A 20,330-nucleotide genomic window follows, 5' to 3' on the forward strand; every position below is an offset into this window, starting at 1 on the left:
ACCCCCTCCCCCACACCGATGGGCCAGTCAGAATGAACTGAGGCTCCAACTCAAGCAGCAGGGGCAGATAGCAACTTCCAACTTGGTAAAGTACCCTGCTGGGGTCCTCCCAGCACCCCCTTCCTGCATATCCCACTTCTTGAGTGCTCCCTCCTGCATCCCTTCCTGTGGTACTCCCACAGGTTAGGGGGCCCCAGCTAATTGTAGGGCCAAAAAATGGGGCCCAATGTAAGTTTGCTCACTCACTGAGATAACGACAGAGTACGCGTCTAAAGTTTGTGGATGATACCAAACTGGGAAAGGTTGCAAAAGCTTTCGAGAAGAGGATTATAGTTCAAAATGATGCAGACAAACTGAAAAGTGACAAGGAGTAAATAGGATGAAATTCAATAAGGACAAATGCAAAATACTCCACTTCGGAATGAACAATCATGCTCAGAGGGGGTGCTGACTGAAGACCGCAGTGAGCTAAAGGGGGGAAACTCTGCAGACTGGATCTGACTACAGAGCAGCGTCTACACATGCACAGTACTTCGAAGTAGGGGCACTAACTTCGAAATAGCGCCCGTCACGGCTACACGCGTCGGGCGCCATTTCGAAATTAACTTCGACGTTAGGCGGCGAGACGTCGAAGTCGCTAACCCCATGAGGGGATAGGAATAGCACCCTACTTCGACGTTGAACGTTGAAGTAGGGACCGTGTAGTCGTTGCGCATCCCGCAACGTCGAAATTGCCAGGTCCTCCATGGCGGCCATCAGCTGAGGGGTTGAGAGACGCTCTCTCCAGCCCCTCAGCTCAATGGTGGCCGCATGGAGCAGCCCCTTAAAGGTCCCCTCCCACTCCCTTCCTGTGCAGGAAGCTGAGGGAACGTGCAGGCGGCAGCCCACACGCGGCCAGCCTGCACGTCCCTCAGCCACCCACCCAGCTGCGATGGCTGCCCGGCAGCCCCCCCAGCGGACCCCCCCCAAGGGGAGCCAGGGCAGCCAGCCCAGCCAGTCGGGCAGCCAGGCTGGCAAGCGGCAGCGGGGCCCCTCCTGGACGGAGGCCGACCTGCAGGACCTGCTGGGGCTCTGGAGCGAGGAGGAGATGCTCCAGGTAATGGGGAGCAAGAGGCGGAAAGCGGATGCGTTCGCTCGGCTGGCCGACAGCCTGGCTGCCCGGGATCACCCTGCCCGCACTCCTGATCACGTCAGGAGTAAGGTGAAGGAGCTGCGGCAGGGTTACTCCCGGGCCCGGGATGCGGCCAGCCGATCTGGGGCCGCCCCCGTCACTTGCCCCTTTTACAGGGAGCTCAGGGACATCCTGGGCCCCCGGCACACCTCCTCCCCTCTGGCCACCCTTGATACCTCGGCCGACGAGCCCCAGCAGCCGGAGTCCGCCCCGGAGGTAAGCCCCGCACCCCGGGGGCCCCCCCCGGAGCATCGCGGGAGGAGGAGGAGGAGGAGGAGGGGGGCTCCTCCTATGCAGAATCCGGGCTGCAGATCCTCCTCCTGCCATCCCGGAGCAGCAGCCGGGCCTCCGCCCCCCGGGGATCTCCGGACCATGGGAGCGGACCGACAGGTAGGTACCCCACCCTGGTGTACACCCCTGGGCTTGAGGGGCAGGGGGTAATAGATGTGTGTCCAGGGCCCCCCACATGCTCACATGGCCATGGCCCTCACAGCACTGCATCAGCCCCTGCCCCCCCACCCCCACCCCGCACGACAGTGCCATGCCCCATCCCCGGGCCAGGGGGGAGCGGAACCTCGAGGGGCCCCCGGGAGAAGGGGGTGGGACACCCCGCAGCAGCAGCATGTGATGGAGTGGGGGGAGTGCAAAAGGGAGACTCAGGCTACATATGAGCAACAAGAGCCGAATAGCTCCCAGGGGCAAAGGAGGATCCTGGGGCTACAGCTGGCAGGTGACACCTCTGCCCTGAACAAAGAGGAGGGAGGAGCCAAGCTGGCTTGGAATTGGGGGGGAGGGCAGGGGCCACAGGTAGAGGCTAGGGGAAGGGAGAGCTGGAAGGCAGCCAGCCTGAGGAGGGGGAAAGCTGCATCCCAGAGGGGTCCCCCTTGGGGTCTTCTCCCCATGACGGGTTGGAAGGACTGTCTCTTCCGACAGCTGGTGCTGTCACTCCTGGGAGAAACTGGGCATCTGTGGCCTAAGAAACCTCTCCTGCTGTCAGACCCTGCGGGGTGAAGTGAGAGTCGCTCCCACCAGGGGACGGGGTGCAGGGCAGGGGGACCCCTGAACCCCATCCATCACAGCAGCATCTCCCGGGGACGGGGATGGGGAACCTGCAGAACAGGGCTGGGGAGACAAAGGCCACGGCTCGGGGCCCACACTAACGCCTATCTCCATTCTTCTTCCCCCACTCCTCTCCTGTGTCCTGCACCTGCACCATCAGGAGGACTGGAAGAGAGCGCCGGCGAGGCCTCAGTGGTCCCGGAGAGCCCTCCGGAACCATCGCTCCAGGCCAGCCCCTCGGCCGAGGACCGACCGGCCCCACGGCGGGCTAGACGGCGGACCCCGCACCACCACCACCCAACGGCGACGGACCCCCAGCTGCTGGCCATCCACCGACGGCAGCTGGAGGTCGCGGAGCAGCAGCAGCAGCAGCAGCTGCAGCTGCAGGAGCAGGCACTGGCCTGGCGCCAGGAGGCATGGGGGGCCTACATGGAGACTTTTAACCGCCTGGTGGACTACCTCGCCCGCCCTGCCTGCTCCTGCAGCCCCACCACCAGCTGCTCCGCCCGTCGCCGTCCCGTCCGCCGTCGCCCCGCCACCCACCGCCAAGGGCCGGAGCACCGAGGGACCCCTGGAGCCACCTGAGACTCGCCGGGCATCATATCTTCCAGTCCGGCCCGCCCCCAGCCAGCCCCAGACAGGGCTGCGACCGCGGCGGGGCTCCCGGCCGGCCACGCCCAGTGCCAGGCTATAGGGACGAGGGGCCCGGGAGGTGGGCCCCCCCCTTGTATATAGTTTAAAGTTATTATTTGGTGCCCCCCCCGTTTGCCCCGTCCCCCACATGTAAATAGTTCTCCCCTTTATCCTCCCTGGTTTTCTTTTTATTCATGAGGACACTTGCTTCTTAGTATTGTTTTATTTTTGTACATATTAGTTTGTTTCCACATGTTTGTATATAGTTTGTTCTTGTTTCATATATTTACAGTTAAAAAAAAAGTTCTGAAAGAAAAAGAAGTTCAAGTTCAGCCACAAGTGCGTGCTGTCATTTGTCCAGGAAAAGTGGGAGGGGGGTGCGGTGGGGTGCTCCATGGTGTGGGTGTTGGGGCAGTGGGGGGCCTGGGCAGAGCTCACCCCACGGCCTCATCATTGAAGTGCGCCCTCAGGGCCTCCCGGACCCGGGTCCCTTCAGGGTCCACCTGCCGACTGGGGGCAGCAGGTGGCTGGACGTCTGCCCTGCCGGCCTCCGCAGCCCAGCCCTGGAAAAAGGTCTCCCCCCCTGCTCTCCACCAAATTGTGCAGGGCACAGCAGGCACCCACAATCTGGGGGATGTTGTTGGGGCCCGCATCCAGGCGGGTCAGGAGACATCTCCAGCGACCCTTCAGGCGGCCAAATGAGCGCTCCACCACCTGGCGCGTGTGGTTCAGGTGCTGGTTGAAGCGCTCCTGGCTAGCGGAGAGATGGCCTGTGTACGGGTGCATGAGCCACGGCCGGAGGGGGTATGCCGCATCTGCGATGACGCAGAAGGGCATGGTGGTGTCCCCCAGAGGGATCTCCCACTGGGGGATGTAGGTCCCTGCCTCCAACCGGCGGCACAGGCCCGAGTTCTGGAAAACCCGGGCGTCGTGGGTGCTGGCAGGCCAGCCCACATAAATGTCCTGGAAACGTCCCCGGCTGTCCACCAAGGCCTGGAGGACGACAGAATGGTAGCCCTTGCGATTCAGGTATCGTCCTCCAGTGTGATGCGGGGCACGGATGGGGATGTGAGTCCCATCCAGAGCCCTGAAGCAGTTGGGGAAGCCCAGGGTGGCAAAGGCCGCGATGGTGGCATCTGGGTCCCCCAGCCTCATGAGCCTGTGCAGGAGCATGGCGTTGATGGCACGCACAACCTGCAGAGAAAGCACATGGGACAGCACCAATGAGGGGTGAGCAGGGTATGCGTGGCCCTGCCCTGCCCTCCTCTGCCCGGGCCCCCCTCCCCTGCCCTGCCCTCCCCCGCCCGGGCCCCCCTCCCCTGCCCTGCCCTCCCCCGCCCGGGCCCCCCTCCCCTGCCCTGCCCTCCCCCGCCCGGGCCCCCCTCCCCTGCCCTGCCCTCCCCCCGTGGGTTCTCTTACCTCCATGAGGATAGCCCCGACGGTGGCCTTGCTGACGCCAAACTGCTGCCCCACGGATCGGTAGCTGTCGGGAGTGGCCAGCTTCCAGACAGCGATGCCGACCCGTTTCTGCACTGGGAGGGCACGCCGCATGGCCGTGTGCTGGTGCCTGAGTGCGGGGGTGAGCCACTGGCACAGCTCCATAAATGTCTGCTGGCTCATCCTAAAATTCCTGAGCCAGCAGTCGTCGTCCCACTCCCCAAGCACCAGCCGCTCCCACCAGTCGGTGCTGGTGGGGTAGCTCCACAGCCGCCGGCGTGTGAGGTGGGGGGGGGGGGGGGGTGCTGCAGGGTTAGGGGTTGAGCCCTGCTGCCCTGAGGGCAGCTCCTCCTCCGGTGTAGCAAGGAGGTGCTCAGCTGCCTCCCGCATGGCATGGAGCAGGGCAAGCCCTGCTCCTGCAGGGAGGGCTGGATGGACCTCTGGCTGCTGCTGCTGGTCCATGACTGCGGCGCCTGGGGTCTGTGTGCCTATGGCTCCTCAGACCGCATGCTGTGCAGGCTGAGTGTGTCTGGGAGGGGCCCTTTAAGGGAGCGGCTAGCTGTTGCCCCGGAAGCGCTAGTCCGCCCTGTGACCCTGTCTGCACCTGTGCCTGGCATCCCTATTTCGATGTGTGCTACTTTGGCGTGTAGACGTTCCCTCGCTGCGCCCATTTCGATGTTGGGCTGCGCAATGTCGAAGTTGAACATCGACATTGCCGGCCCTGGAGAACGTGTAGACGCTATTCATCGAAAGAGCCTATTTCGATGTCGCTACATCGAAATTAGCTATTTCGATGTAGCATGCACGTGTAGACGTAGCCCAGGTCTCCTGGCTCTCCCTGATGAAAAGGAATGACAGATACTGCACTTGACTGAGATACAAGCAACCAGAAGTACTAAATGTAGTAGTCACTAATGAAGAGCAAAGGAAGGAACCAGTTTCTAAATCTCAATACTGTACAGGGTCCTACTCCCAAACTAAGGTACAATAAGCATGTACATTTTCTAGCCTGATGTACCTAGAGGCAAGCGACCCTTTTTCCCCCAGAGTACTATCAACACAGAACCACTTTACCCAGACTCTTCATCAGAAGCAAGTTCCCACATACCAAAAAGACATCAACTGGAAAAGTGGCTTTCAATGCTTCTAGAACAGATGCAAAACCTGCAGATATAGGTCTACTGTTACAATGATCAATACTAATCCACAACACAACTTTCCAGTTTAATAGGTCCTACACATGCTTATTACAGCATGTGTTGTACCCCTTCCAGAGCATCAAATGGCCCTGCAAGTATATGGGTGAAACCAGACAAGCAAGTACTATATTCTCGAAAGTACTCACATAGAAAAATGATTTAAAAAAACAAAAAAAAAACCCCACAGGTTATTACCGTTGCTGAACATTTTACAAAGCAAGCAATTCATAACTAATCTTTCAATACTTTTCCTCAGGGGAAAATCTTCAAAACACTTCCAAAACACAAGCCTAGGAATTTGATTTCACAACATTGCTAGAACAGAAAACACAGACTTCAGAGAACCCTAGTCATTACCAGCTATAATGCAACATCTGCTACCCCTTATATTTATTTATTTAGATTCTTTGTGGATAACAATCTAACCTCCAGTTGCTCACTTCATTTGAAGTGACTGCCTCCAACCTGTGTTACCCCTTCTGCTTAAGGATCTGTCCCAATCTGTCTGTATTTACCTCATACATGCTGGTTTCTTCCACTGATCTGAAATACAGAAAGCTCACACCTTCCAGCAACAGAAACCAAAGTTTCTCTCTTATATCTAGGGACTAACATGGGCTACAGTGGCCCTGTAAACAACTAATTAAAAATGGATTTTGACTCGGATACCAAGATAAATCACTTTAATCCTTATAAAAATAAGTGGATATTTAAATGACCCTCAAATGATAAAACAGTCTATACCCAAGCACAATACCAGTGGGGCATTCATTTATTTTTGTTTTCAAAGGGAGTATTACTACCAAACAAAATCACTACCGTCACTGCAAGTAACAGTGACTCATTCATCCATGAATGAAGTAATTCACTATGAATCAACTAGCTACAGATATATTAAAGAATCTTCAAAGGAGATACAGAAAGCTTGTGGTTTGTGGGCTTTTCTCTTCTTTAAATTAGTGTAGGAAAAACCCTGAATATTGGCGACAGTAGGGAACTTAAGGGGGAAGGGAAAGAACATACGCCTTCCTGCTAAGTTTTACATATTTGAGATTCATATCGGCTCCGGTAAGCCATGGACAACTAAAAAGATGAGCAACAAGGAAATTAAAACTGATTAAATGAAAAACTTGTTCTCAAAAGGGCTACTGCTGAAATCAAAGTTTAATAGGGAGAAAACCTCTTAAGGAGTCAATGTAGCATCCCTTCAATTAAGCTCCCCAAATAAACTAGTTTCATCTCCATTAAGTGATCCAGCATAAGGAAAGATAGAAATACATTGTCAGTTGTAAGGAAAAAAAAAAAAGTGAGCAAATTCAAATATACCCCCACACCCATATGCAAGTCCCCTTAACTTCAGCTTAATGGGGGAAATGGGGGGTAGGGGTCAGGTTATGGAGCAATGAAACAGCATTTTAGAGCAGAGCTCTACTTACCATCACCCTGCATATCTGAAGTCCATAGTGTCAGGTTATCACGTAACAATTGCATGATAAGTGTAGAGTCCTTATAACTTTCTTCACTCAGTGTATCCAGTTCTGCAATAGCATCATCAAAAGCTGCTTTTGCCAACCTACAAATATCAAACACATAAGATATCATTAAAACCACACATCTATAAAAAGGTATCCAGTTTGTTTCATTGAATAAACAAGATTTTAGTTTTGTTAATAAGATCACATCTACAGCTTTTATTTAATATTTTCAAAAGCAACTAACAACTTTGATGCTTAAGTCTTATGGACTTTTGAAGTCACTTGTATGTTATGTTTCAGTGACAGACCTTTAAGAAGGAGCTGGGCTGATGCTCCTGTATCTCGTCAGTCCAATTGAACTCAAGAGGATATGAGGGGACAGGGAGAAGAGCTTTAGTATGTGAAAACTCATTTAGACAACCTGCTGAGTCAGCTGGGGGGGGGGAAAAGGACAAGTGAGCTGCCACAGTCCAAAAACTGTATGTGGTTTGTGGGAACAACAAGAGAGCTGTCAGTTAGAATCCCTATTCTCTGGCATTTAGCAATGGATCAGCAGAGGGAGGTGCTTACCGTCTCCATCACAGAACCAAAGGCAAGGGCTGAAGGCAGGGGAGCAGCAGAGAAGCTTATCTGCCAACATACGCATGCCAGAAAACTGAAGCCAGGGGAACAATTAAAAAGCCAGGGGAATGAGGGATGCTCTCTAGATAAAGATGAGCTCAGCAGAGAGGCTGTGAGCATTCCTACTGGGAAGAGTAGGGTTGCACTCTACCTGGAAGGGTTGAGATGGCTGTTCTGGAAGAAAGACAGAAGAGAAGTGCGTGACTGAAAACACTGATGTATGGTATATGGCACGCTAAGGGTCAAGATATCTTGGGATTTTCATGACTCTTTGCACAGCTACAACAAATGGACTATGGGGCACAATACTCAATCTGTGCAGGGCTTTTTTTTTTTTAAATAAATATCATAAAAGAGTTCCAACAAGGGCCATGCAAGAGTGAGCATGAAATGGAGTTACTGGGAATTATGAAAGGGAAGCCAAGGCATGCACACACATTGTGCCATCGCCTTGTACTCTAGGTGGGGACGCTCTTATAGACTATATCCTACATTAGATGAAAACAAAAAAGACCCACTGCTTCCTTCATTGCTAAGTTTGAAATTGATTTAATTGCCTTAAATTAAACTGTAATGGCTTTAAGTCTGCATCTCTGACAAGCTGTGAGATATTTACATAAGTATTACATTACCACTCACTGGTTTGTCATTTGTCTCTTTTCTCAAAAAAATTAAATAAAAAACTCTGAAATTAATTATGAATCTGGATTCCTTGAATGCTTACTAACTCCTGAATAAATAAGAATATGCACAAGGCAGAAGCTTAACACCAAATGTAGTCTAAGACTTACATTCAGTGCCTATGTCGGGGGAAGGAATTTTTTTTGCGGAGCAGGAGTGTGAATGATTTACAGAAAAAAAAAAAAAATCAGTCAAGAGCCACATACAACTGAGAAGCAAAAGAAAAAACACCCACCCACACCCACCACTGGTCAGGGATGGAGATGGGTAGGACTGAGATTCAGGGCTTCCCCCAGGCCCCACTGACTCTGAGACCTGAAGTAGGACCAAAAATGGGAGGGTTCAGTGTGCAGAAAGGGGGCTGCTGGGGAGCAGGTGTGGGGTCTGGCCAACATGGGTGGTACAAGAACAGGCTTAGAGCAGGGGCACTCTGTGGTAGCAGGCTAGGGATGGAAGGCAAGATCCTGAGTGAGGAGGGGGATGCTGGGATGACGGCCTGGGTGATACTACTAGACCAGGATGAGTGCGCTTAACTCTGTCACCTGTGCCAACAGGGGGTTGGGGAAGGGAGACGAACAGCAGCGTGGTAAAATGCTCCATGGAGAGGATTTTCCCCTGCCGCTCCAAGACACTGCCTCCCCACTGCTCTGACTGGCTGCAATTCTGACCAATCAGCGCAGCCAGCATGGAGAGCGGGAAGCACGTCCAGGCAGTGCTGTGCTGCTGTTCCCCTAGCTGGGGGGGTGGGGCAGAAGAGAGCAGCAGCAGCAGAAGCAGCAGCACACACAAAGCCACTTTCTATCCCTGCCAATTAGAGACCATAAGCAACACCTGGCTCCTGCTCACCTGACTCCAAACCACAAGACTCATGGTTCATCTCCTCCTCACCTGCCGCAAGCTGGATGCTGGGGAGGGGAGTCCTGAGCCTTAGGGGCCAGATCCAGGCAAGCTGGGGGTTTCCCACCACTGGCCTATGTGGTTAATTTATTAGAAAGCTTTCCAACTCTTACAAAACAAGAAAACCCAGTATATTACTCAAAAATTGCAATGTTTCAAATTTATGGCCTACATATGCTACACTGAAGGTGATTTTAAAAAAAAAAAAAAGCTTCCAATTTCGTACGTTACTCACCTGCAGGCACGATCAGGGGAATTAAGAATTTCGTAATAGAATACAGAGAAGTTGAGAGCAAGACCTAAGCGGATGGGGTGTGTTGGCGGAAGTTCTGTCATTGCAATATCACTAGCAGCTTTATAAGCCACCAAGCTATTTTCTGCAGCCTCCTTCCTGTCATTTCCTGTAGCAAACTCAGCCAGGTACCTGTGGTAGTCCCCTTTCCTGAAGTAAAGAACACAGATTCAGGATTCTGAGTTTACATCAACTGTTGGGGGGAAAAAATTAATTAGTAGACCATGGGATTTATTTAGAAAGTGCAGGATATGTGCTTACCATCAACCATGAATGATAGTATGAATAAGGAAGTGCTGCTTTTTGAAGTAACTAACGCCTAAAAAAAGAGCTACCTGTTCTCATAACTGGTGTTCTTTGAGAGATGCTGTTCAGGTCATATGCATGAGCACTGAGATTTTTTTCCTCAGCAGCTCCCATCAGGGTCAGCCGCGGAGCCCCCCAGAGTGGCCCTCATATGGTAGCTTTCTATACCACTGCTGACCGTGCCCTTTTCTCAGTTCCTTCTTGCTGGCTATTCTGACAGAGGGGAAGGAAGTTGGTACTGGAATGGATGTGAACCCCACATCTCGCAGAACAGCCATTACAAGAACAGGTAATTGTATTTTCTTCTTCAAGTGCTTATTAACATCAATTCCAATGAGGTGACTCCCAACAGGTAAACCCTGGAAGAAGGGCTGGAGTTAGGAATCACTGATTGGAGGACTGCTCTGCCCACTGCAGCATCAGCCCTAGTCTGCCAATCTATGGAGTAACATGGGGTGAATACATGCACTGGAGACCAGGTAGCTAACCTATAAATTTCCTGGACTGGGCCTGGACCAAGACTGCCATGGAGGAAGTTAACACCCTAGTCAAATGTGCCATGGCTGCCAGAAGTGAAACTGAGACCCAGTTATAATAATCCCAAAGGCAGTCTGCGATCCAAGAAGAAATGTACTGGGATGGGATTGGAAAGTCTTTCATGCATTTTGCTATTGCTACTAATTGCCGTGTAGACTCTCTTAAAGGCTTGGTGCACTCTACATTAAACGCTTGAAACCCTTCATACATCTAACGTGTCAAGTATCTGTTGTCTGGGGAAGGTGTAGTGCTACACATAAAACACTAGAAGAGAAGTGTCCTAACCCATGAGGAACTGCAATACGACCTTGGGCAGGAAGGCTGAATGTGTCCATAGGTGAAACTTGCCCTTGTGGAATATGGTATAAGGCGGCTCATCTATAAGGTCCCTTAATTCTGACACTCTCCTGGCTGATGCACTAGCCACCAAGAACGACACCTTCCATAAGAGGTGTATAAACAACCAGGTAGCTTTCGTTCAAAGGAAGACACCATCAACTTAGTGAGAATCAAGCTGAGATCCCACAGAAACAACGTGGGCTGTGAATAAGGAAAGCATGCCTTAACCTTTTCTGAAACACAAAAAATTGTAGGCTTTACAAAAAGAGATGCCCATTTCTGTCCTGGGTGGAAGGCTGAAATAGACGCCAAGTGAAACTTAATGTAAGAGGGCAATAAATCTTGCCAGTGCAGTTGCAGAAAGTATTCTAGAACCATAGGGACAGGCACTTGTAGGGGAGAAATCTGATGTTGGGTGCACCACTAGGGCTACGTCAACACTAGAGAGTTTTGGTCAACAAAATCCGCAGAGCATCTGCACATAAAATGCATTTTTGTGGACAGTTTCTTAACAAAATTCAGCATTTCCAGTGATCCCATTCTCCCTCTCCTTGATGAAACACACCACCTTTCTCAGCAGTTTGTTGATTTAAAAAAAAAAAAAGCTGTACAGATGCCCTGGGGTGCTCTCAGTCTACAGGCAGGGCTTCTAGTTCACCAGGCAGCCCTGCTTGCTGAGCTTCTGGTTGTCTGTTCTGTCAAGAGAGCAGCCAAGCAGTCTGACTGCTCTGTTGACAAAGCCATCTGCTTCTGCGTGTGGATGTGATCGCTGTAGTGTAGACGCAGCCTAAGAGAAATGACTACTTGGCTAGGCAGGCAGCCTAGGTGGAGGATTTTCTGCTACTGAGAATGACCACCTGCTCCCATTTCGAGCACTCTAACGCTAAAGGGTTTAGCCATGCAGCCTCTGTGCCATTAGATGGAGGGACTGAAGGTCTGGATGATGGAGACAACCAGTGTCCTGTAATACCAGTTCAGGGAACAGAGGAAGGGCCACCAGAAAGCCCACAAGAAAGATTTAACAGGGTTGGGGAATCAATGCTGACAGAGCCTAGCTGCTGCTATTAAGATTACAACTGCCCTTTGCCTGCTAATCTTTAATAGAACCTTGTTCGCTAGGGGAACAGGAGGGAACATATACAATAGTTGCCCTCCCAATCCAGTCTGGGCTCCGCCTGGGGCCAGCCTCTGGAGAAGCAAGGTCTGCCCAGAACTCCCAGCCTGGCAGGATGAAGACTGTATTAGACTGCCTGGACTTCTGGCACCCCTAGTAACTGCTCTAACTCCAAGGACCAGCAGAAACCCAGGCTCCACCTGTACCCTGAGCCCAGCTGAGACTGCTGAACCTGCCAGCTGCAGAGGACTGGACTGGACCGGACCATCTGGATCCCAGCTGGTTCTGGAACTCCTTGAGCCCCCAAGAGGCTGACCAGACACCCAGGTATATACCCAGGGGGAGAACGGAAGTGGCCCAGGGATAGTGAAGATACTAAAAGGGCTTCAGGTCAGCATACGGAAGTCTGGATCCCCGTTGACCGTTGTAGCAGACGGCACTGTTGTAGACAGGGGCCTAGGCAGGGACACAGTGGAGTGGACAGGCCTGCGTTCCCCCCCGTCACCCACCTGACGGGTGGCAGCCTCCCCATCTCTGCCAACAAAGGTGAAGTTACTGCACGCTCCTGAACAAGGAGACGAGCTGTTTGTTTGTCACCCCACCCAACACTAGGGCTTTGGCGCTCATAACTGCTGCCCCACACTGAACCAAGGCCTGAGCTCTCTACAAACTATGGTGGTTTGCTGCCCCATCCTGAACTAGGCCCGGGGCTCTTGGGACCTGTGTCTGTCTACTGCCTTGCCTGAAGAGGCTCCTGAGCTTATAAACAGTTAACCGGGTGTGACCACTGAACTGTGTGCCCATTGCCTGCCAGAAGCACAGCCAGGCTTGTTGATGGGCTACCTCCTGCCAGCCTGAAGTAACGCCAGGCATATTGCACTACTGACTTGCGGGTTTGATCTAGCTTCTGTACCAGTGGGATGAGTGGCCGTCCACTGACCCAGAAGGTGAAGAACCCCCTCCAGGAAGCCAACCCCGCAAATGTATTTACATCAACCTAAACCTCAGTGTAGATGGAACTAGGTCAACGCAAAATTCTTTTGTCAACCTATGTCTCCAGGAAACGGACTTCGTAGAAAAATGGAAAAACCCCTTCTGTCACTTTAGAATAAGTCTACACTATTGTGTTCAATTTCTTCTTGGTGATGGATGAAGATTCAGGTGTCCTTGCTGACATTAGCTACCTCTGCGTCTTACAAAGAGACTTTAAAAGCACATCACACAGAGAAATTTGTGATCTGGGGTTCATACTCAAATTTAACACATTAACACTTGGTATGAACAGGGACAGCAATTATGTCACACGTTACAGGGACTGACAGGAAGCCGTGCTAGTCTATACACTATCAAAACAAAAAGCAGTCAAGTAGCACTTTAAAGACTAGCAAAATAGTTTATTAGGTGAGCTTTCGTGGGACAGACCCACTTCTTCAGACCACAGCCAGACCAGAACAGACTCAATATTTAAGGCATAGAGAACCAAAAACAGTAAGCAAGGAGGACAAATCAGAAAAGGATAATCAAGGTGAGCAAAACAGAGATTTGATTTGATTATCTTTTTCTGATCTGTCCTCCTTGCTTATTGTTTTTGGTTCTCTGTGCCTTAAATATTGAGTCTCACTGGATAAATATCACATCTCACTGGACAGTCACCGCCCGCCTCGAGCTGGGCAGCCCCCAACCAATAGAGTACTGTCCCGCCACAGTTCACCTGCCTCGCTGGGTGCGTGAGGCTTAAGGTTCCTGAACCTGACAAGTGACTGAAATTTGGGCACCAGCCAAACCAATAAGAAAATCAACAAGAAATGAGAAACATCAACAATTCAAGCTTGCTTGCTGGAATGTGCGGACCATGCTCACCGGCTTGACTGAAGATCTTCAGGCCATCAGTGACACCCCGAAAGATCGCTGTCATCAACGAGGAACCGAAGAGGCTCAGAATTGATATCACTGCACTGCAAGAGACGCGACTAGCAGATTCGGGATCTCTAAAGGAAAAGGACTACACCTTTTTCTGGAACAGTAAAGCCCAAGAACCACCCAGAGGGCATGGTGTTGGCTTTGCTGTCAGAAACACCCTTCTACAAATGGTGGATTTAGTGATGGGCGGATGAGAGACTTCTTCGGATCACGCTTCAAACTTGCGCCGGTCCTGTTCACCTGATCTGCGCTTATGCCCCAACCCTGTATGCCACACCAAAAGTAAGAGACAAGTTCTACGACGTGCTCAGTGCTGCTGTAGCGCAAATACCTGCTCGTGAACAACAGTACATCTTGGGTGACTTCAATGAAAGAGTTGGAGCTGATTGGGCCTCATGGCCTTCCTGCTTAGGACACTTCGGTGTGGGAAAAATGAATGACAATGGACAGCGTCTCCTTGAACTGCACACGTACCACAATCTGTGCATCACAAACATTCTTCCGAACGAAGCCACAGCACAGAGTGTCATGGAGACACCCACGCTCGAAGCACTGGCATCAACTAGATGTGGTCATTACTAGGCGTAATAACCTCAAAAACGTCCTTCTGACACGCAGCTATCATAGTGCTGACTGGGATACAGATCACTCGCTAGTTTGCTCCAAGCTCAAGCTGAGACCCAAGAAGCTGTACCGCTTTCAACCTGCTGGAAGGCCCCGCAAAGACGCCAGAAGGACGGCAAACTCGGAGAAAGCTGAAAAGTTCAGAGAGACCCTCCAGGAAAATCTGCGCAGCGGCCCTGGGGGCGTCGATGCGACATCCAAATGGCAACATCTGAGGGATACAGTTTACAACACAGCCTTGTCTGTGTTTGGAAGAAGAGCTAGAAACACGAACGACTGGTTCGAAGCTAACTCTGATGAGATGATTCCAGTCATTGAAAAGAAGCACACTGCACTCCTGGAGTACAAACGCTCACCGAGCCAGAGTACCCAGCAAGCACTTAGAGAGGCCAGAAGAACAGTACAGCAGACAGCCAGGCGCTGTGCCAACAACCACTGGCTCCAGCTATGGAGCAGCATTCAGACCTGTGCCGACTTTGGTAATCTCAGAGGAATGTACGAGGGTATGAGGAAGGTATTAGGACCCACCCAGAACAAGATGGAACCTCTGAAATCCAAATCTGGTGAAGTCATCGCTGACAAAGCCAAACAGATGGAGCGCTGGGTTGAGCACTACTCCGAACTGTACTCACGCGAGAATGTTGTGGTTGACGCAGCCCTCAATGCCGTCGAGCTCCTACCAGTAATGGACGAACTGGACCAAGAGCCGACTGTGGATGAACTGAAGACAGCCATCGACAGCATTGCAGCTGGAAAGGCCCCTGGTCAGGATGGTATACCACCAGACGTAATCAAATGTGCCGCGGACACACTCCTGGAACCCCTGCATGAGCTACCGTGCCTGTGCTGGAAAGAGGGTGAGGTTCCACAGGATATGCGCGACGCTAACATTGTAACGTTGTATAAGAATAAAGGAGACAGAAGCGACTGCAACAACTACCGTGGAATCTCCCTCCCAAGCATCACTGGTAAACTGTTCGCTCGCGTCATCCTTGGCAGACTCCTGAAGATTAGATTGCTGAGAGGGTGTACCCCGAATCGCAGTGCGGATTCCGCGCAGAGAGGTCTACCGTTGATATGGTCTTCTCCCTAAGGCAGCTGCACGAGAAGTGCAGGGAGCAGAGAAAGCCACTCTACGTAGCCTTCATCAACTTGACCAAGGCTTTTCACTTGGTCAGCAGGGATGGTCTGTTCAAACTGCTCCACAAGATAGGCTGTCCTCCACGGTTGCTGAAGATGATCCCGTCGTTCCACGAAAACATGAGAGGAACCATCCGATATGACGGCGCATTATCGGATGCTTTCAGAATCAGGAGCGGCGTCAAACAAGGATGCTTGCTTGCTCCGACATTGTTCGGGATCTTCTTCGCACTCCTCCTGAAGCATGCCTTTGGATCTTCAACAGAGGGCATCTTGCTGCACACGAGATCCGATGGGAAACTGTTTAACCTTGCAAGGCTGAAGGCTAAGTCTAAGGTGCGAGAAGACCTCATCAGAGACATGCTGTTCGCAGACGATGCTGCTGTAGTGTCTCACACAGAAGACCAGCTTCAAAAACTGCTGGATCGGTTCTCCAAAGCGTGCAAGGACTTTGGGCTTACCATCAGCCTAAAGAAGACGAACGTACTCGGTCAGGATGTTGCTGAATCCCCATCAATCAGCATTGACAACTATATGTTAGAGGTTGTCCACGAGTTCGTTTACCTAGGGTCCACCATCACTGACACCCTGTCATTGGACACTGAGCTAAATAGGAGGATCGGAAAAGTGGCCACAACTCTGTCCAGACTCAGCGAGAGAGTGTGGAACAACAACAAGCTGTACACTCACACCAAAATGCAAGTCTACAGAGCCTGCATCCTCAGCACCCTCCTTTATGGCAGAGAGACTTGGACCCTGTATGCCCGCCAGGAAAAGAGGCTGAACGTCTTCCGCTTGCGCTGCCTCAGGCGCATCCTTGGAATATCATGGAAGGACAGATTGACCAACACTGCCATCCTCGAGCAAGCTGGAATCCCAACCATGCACACCCTCCTCAGGCAGCGTCGACTCCGCTGGCTTGGCCACGTCCACAGGATGAACGATGGAAGGATTCCAAAAGACATCCTGTATGGTGAGCAAGCCTCTGGCAAAAGACCTCCCGGACGCCCCCAGTTGTGTTACAAAGATGTCTGCAAGAGAGACCTCAGAGAGGTAGACGTCGAGCTGGACAACTGGGAAGATCTAGCAGATGACCGCAGCAGATGGAGGCAGGGGTTACACAAGGGCCTTCAGAAGGGCGAGTTGAAGATCAGACAGCTAGCAGAGGAGAAGCGAGCGCACAGAAAGCGCAATAAGGACTTGCCAGACACCCACTACATCTGCAAGAGATGCAGCAAGGACTGTCACTCTCGTGTGGGTCTTTATAGTCACAACAGACGCTGTAAATGAAGTCCTCAACTGAAACTTTAAAGGGCGCAATCCATAGTCTATGCAGACTGAAGGATGCCTACTACTACTAAATATTGAGTCTGTTTTGGTCTGGCTATGGTCTGAAGAAGTGGGTCTGTCCCACAAAAGCTCACCTAATAAACTATTTTGCTAGTCTTTAAAGTGCTACTTGACTGCTTTTTGTTACAGGGACTGTTTTTCTTCCTTTGATGTTCATAACTGTCTCAGGCAAAACACTTATCACTCAACCCCTCCCCCTTCAGATTCATGTATTTCCATTTTGCATTTTTATTGCAATTTTTTTTGGACCTCTGTACTACCTAACTGAGTTGAACTGGAAATGCTATAGATCTGAAGAAGTCGGTCTGTCCTACAAAAAAGTCACCTTGTAAATTATTGTGTTAGTACTTAAAGTACTACATGACATCTGTTTTGTTTTGTCAGAACAAGGGCTACCTCTCTGTTACTAGTCTGATGTCACAAGTAATCTACATATTCTATTAGCAATGGATGGATCTGCCCTTTGGTGGTTTCATTTTTTCAGTTCAGAGAGTAGTACTAAGCAACTTCTATCTAGAGGGCTCTTATGTGCAAGATTTTACTTTGTTTCATACTTCGTCCGAATAAATGAAGCCATTATGAGGATTAATAAAGAGAAGTTCCTTCACAATGTGCTGATGAGCCTTACTTAGCTCTCTCTCATTCAGTTCCACTTAGAATCATAGAATCCTAGGGCTGGAAGGGACTTCAAGAGGTCATAGAGTCCAGCCCCCTGCTTCAAGCAGGATCAATCCTAACTAAACCATCTCAGACAGGACTTTGTCAAGCCAGGACTTAAAAACCTCTAAGATGGAGATTCCACCACCTCTCTAGGTAATGCATTCCAGTGCTTCACCACTCTCCTGGTGAAATAGTTTTTCCTAATATACAACTTACACCTCCCCCGTTGTAACTTTACGCCACTGCTCCTTGTTCTGCCATCAGTTACTATTAAGAACAGCCCCTCGTCCCTCTTCACAAGTTGAAGGGTGCTATCAAATCGCCCCTCTCTTCTCTTCTGCCAACTAAATAAGCCCAGATCCCTCAACCTCTTAAGTCAGGCACAGTAACAATATGTAGTAAATACTCCTGACAGTCCATGAAAATATGAAAATGGAATATAAACACTAATTCAATAACAAATTTTGCCGATTTCTGCAAGCCACCTAAGCTCAAAAGCAAGCTCCTTCCATCCCAAAAGTACACCAAAAAAGGCTAAGGGGACGAGTAAAAAGAAAATATTAGAGAATGAATACTAGAAAAATTGACATTCATATAAAAACTAAGTGGATGTTTACCACAAATAATTACTTACAACTATAATGGAAAAATACTGAACACTTCTACATATAGAAATATCAGGAGGAAATACAAAAGGGGTCTGAACGAAAGTTAGACATCCAATTTCAATGGTGCATTCATTCCTTGATTTAAATATATATGTGTGGAACCTAGTTTTACTGTATTACTCACATTTTATATAGAAAGCACTGAACAGTTGAGGGGATTGCTTTATGGGAACATAAAGCCTTTCATTCTATACCACTTGTTCAAGACCAATTTCAAGTATATATTAATTAGTTTGTTTCCACTTGAGCGCTGTCTGGTCACCTTAATACAGTTTGGCAAGCAGCCCCCTGAACACATATCAACACAATTAGCCAGTGGACCTCATGTTGTCCTTTAACACAAGGATCAATGGAGCCTTATTTCTTAAAGTGGGCAAAATGGTAGAACAGTGTGGAGATGCAATATGTGTTCCATGGATGTAAAATGTTAACTGCCAAAGCTATTAATCCAGCATATATACTCATACTGACTTCATGTCAATATTTTTGCCAACTGTAAGGATAGCACTTGTCTAGAACCCATCAAAGCACCTACATTTTATAATAGAAAACCTTGGACTCGCCCGTGTTAGCTGCTGGAATGAGGTGTTTGTCCAGTACATCCAGAATGTCGCAACAGATTAATTTCAGTTCAGTTTCAACCTTTGGGGAAGAAAAAAAAAAATGGTTAGCAAATATTTAATACAGGTTGAACCTCTCCCCTCTGGTATCCTCAGGACCTGACCAGTGCCAGATGAGAATTTGCCAGACCACAGGAGGTCAATATTATCTAGCACATTACCAATGCACTCACTGCTTACTGGGCTCTTAGAAGACATATGGGGTAAATTACAGCTAAACAACAGCACAGAACACTAAGAACCAGGACCGCTGGGTGTCAACAAACTTTATGGGATCACGGGAATCGTGGCCACACCCATAAGTGGTCATCCAGCTAACTAAAATTATACCAGATTACGGATGTTGCGGGACAAGAGAGTTCCAGATTAGAGAGATCAACGGGTAGTATAAAAGGGTTAGAAAAATATTCAATATCAAAAGCTGAAAATAGGAAAAATATTCCAATTTAGGTGAGAACTAAAATTGTGTGTGAGAGAATCCAATAATATTTTACAGGTTATTTCACTTCAGAGGTTATAGTAACTTGGGTTACAAACAGCATCACTGCAAGCTACTGTTTTTTCAGGAATACTTTTCAAGCACTCCAACTATTTATCTACACAAAAAAGCTGTGGTTTCACTTTAAGTTCCTTGTCCAATTCAGCTACATGGTCTTCTAACATAGGGGGAGGTGAAGGGTGGCAGCTTTTAGGCTCCCCTCATGTCATCTAGCTGGTAAACACACCCATCCACCACTGAGCAACAAATTCTCTCCCTCCACCCAATATTCTCTTCCCAGCTCAAATTGGAAAAATGGAGAAACCAGGGAAAGGGCAGAGTTGTGTTACCCTTGCTACAACTAATAAGTCAAAGACAATTTCACTCTGAAAATTATTGGTTAATGCAGAGGCCAGCACTACGCAACTTGGTTCCTTCAAAAACAGAGGGTAACAGAAAAGGATTCAGCAGAATCAGAAGGAAAAATGACAGTGCTTCAGTGTCATCAATGCCTCATAAACTGAAGTTGTTTGTAACTGAAACATTAAACATTCTGGTTTGTGATGGGCTGGTTGTCTCTCACTGGCAAAAAAGGGATTAAATGTAACCCTGGGGAGACCACAGAGAAGGCAGACAATTAGAAAGGAGTAGTAAGTTGTTGCCCGTAATTGAATGGAGCTTGAAGGAGGAAGAATGGGCTCCCAGCAGGAGGAACGAATGCCAGCACCTTGGACAGAGCAGTGCTGCCAGCAGGGACCACAGAAGCTAGAGAGAGCACCTGACAAGCTCCTAAGACTAGCAGACTGAAGCAGATATTGCTGGGAGTCTACAGCTAAGTGGGCCAGAGAAAGATATGGAGAGGATAGAAGGGACACAGACTATGGCTGCCACCCACTAGATCCCTGGGCCAGGACTCAGAAGTGGGTGGGCCCAGGTCCCTCTCCCATCCCCATATGAGCCTGCTCATTTACATTAACCAGGCCTGAAACATCTAGATTGAAATCTCACTTCTTTCACCAGGTAAGCCCATGATGCCCCCATAGCTTCAATTTTGTGCTGTAGCGAGACTGATAGAAATCAAGGTCCTGGAAAAAAGGCTCTTGTCTAGA

The 20,330-nt window shown here is 49.7% G+C and overlaps 1 protein-coding gene across 2 annotated transcripts in view; it reads right to left on the reverse strand.

Annotated features, from left to right (window-relative positions):
* Positions 1 to 20,330, reverse strand: part of YWHAE (tyrosine 3-monooxygenase/tryptophan 5-monooxygenase activation protein epsilon) — a 114,747-nt gene that overhangs the window by 47,769 nt on the left and 46,648 nt on the right. For both annotated transcript variants that reach the window (XM_075013324.1, XM_075013325.1), the window contains exons 3-5: positions 18,659 to 18,765; positions 9,409 to 9,615; positions 6,936 to 7,072 (exon numbers count right to left, since the gene is read on the reverse strand). In XM_075013324.1, the coding sequence (XP_074869425.1) occupies positions 6,936 to 7,072; positions 9,409 to 9,615; positions 18,659 to 18,765 (451 nt within the window). The remainder of the gene's footprint in view (positions 1 to 6,935; positions 7,073 to 9,408; positions 9,616 to 18,658; positions 18,766 to 20,330) is intronic.

This window comes from Carettochelys insculpta, chromosome 19 (genome assembly GCF_033958435.1).
Source record: "Carettochelys insculpta isolate YL-2023 chromosome 19, ASM3395843v1, whole genome shotgun sequence".
Lineage (NCBI taxonomy): Eukaryota > Metazoa > Chordata > Testudines > Carettochelyidae > Carettochelys > Carettochelys insculpta.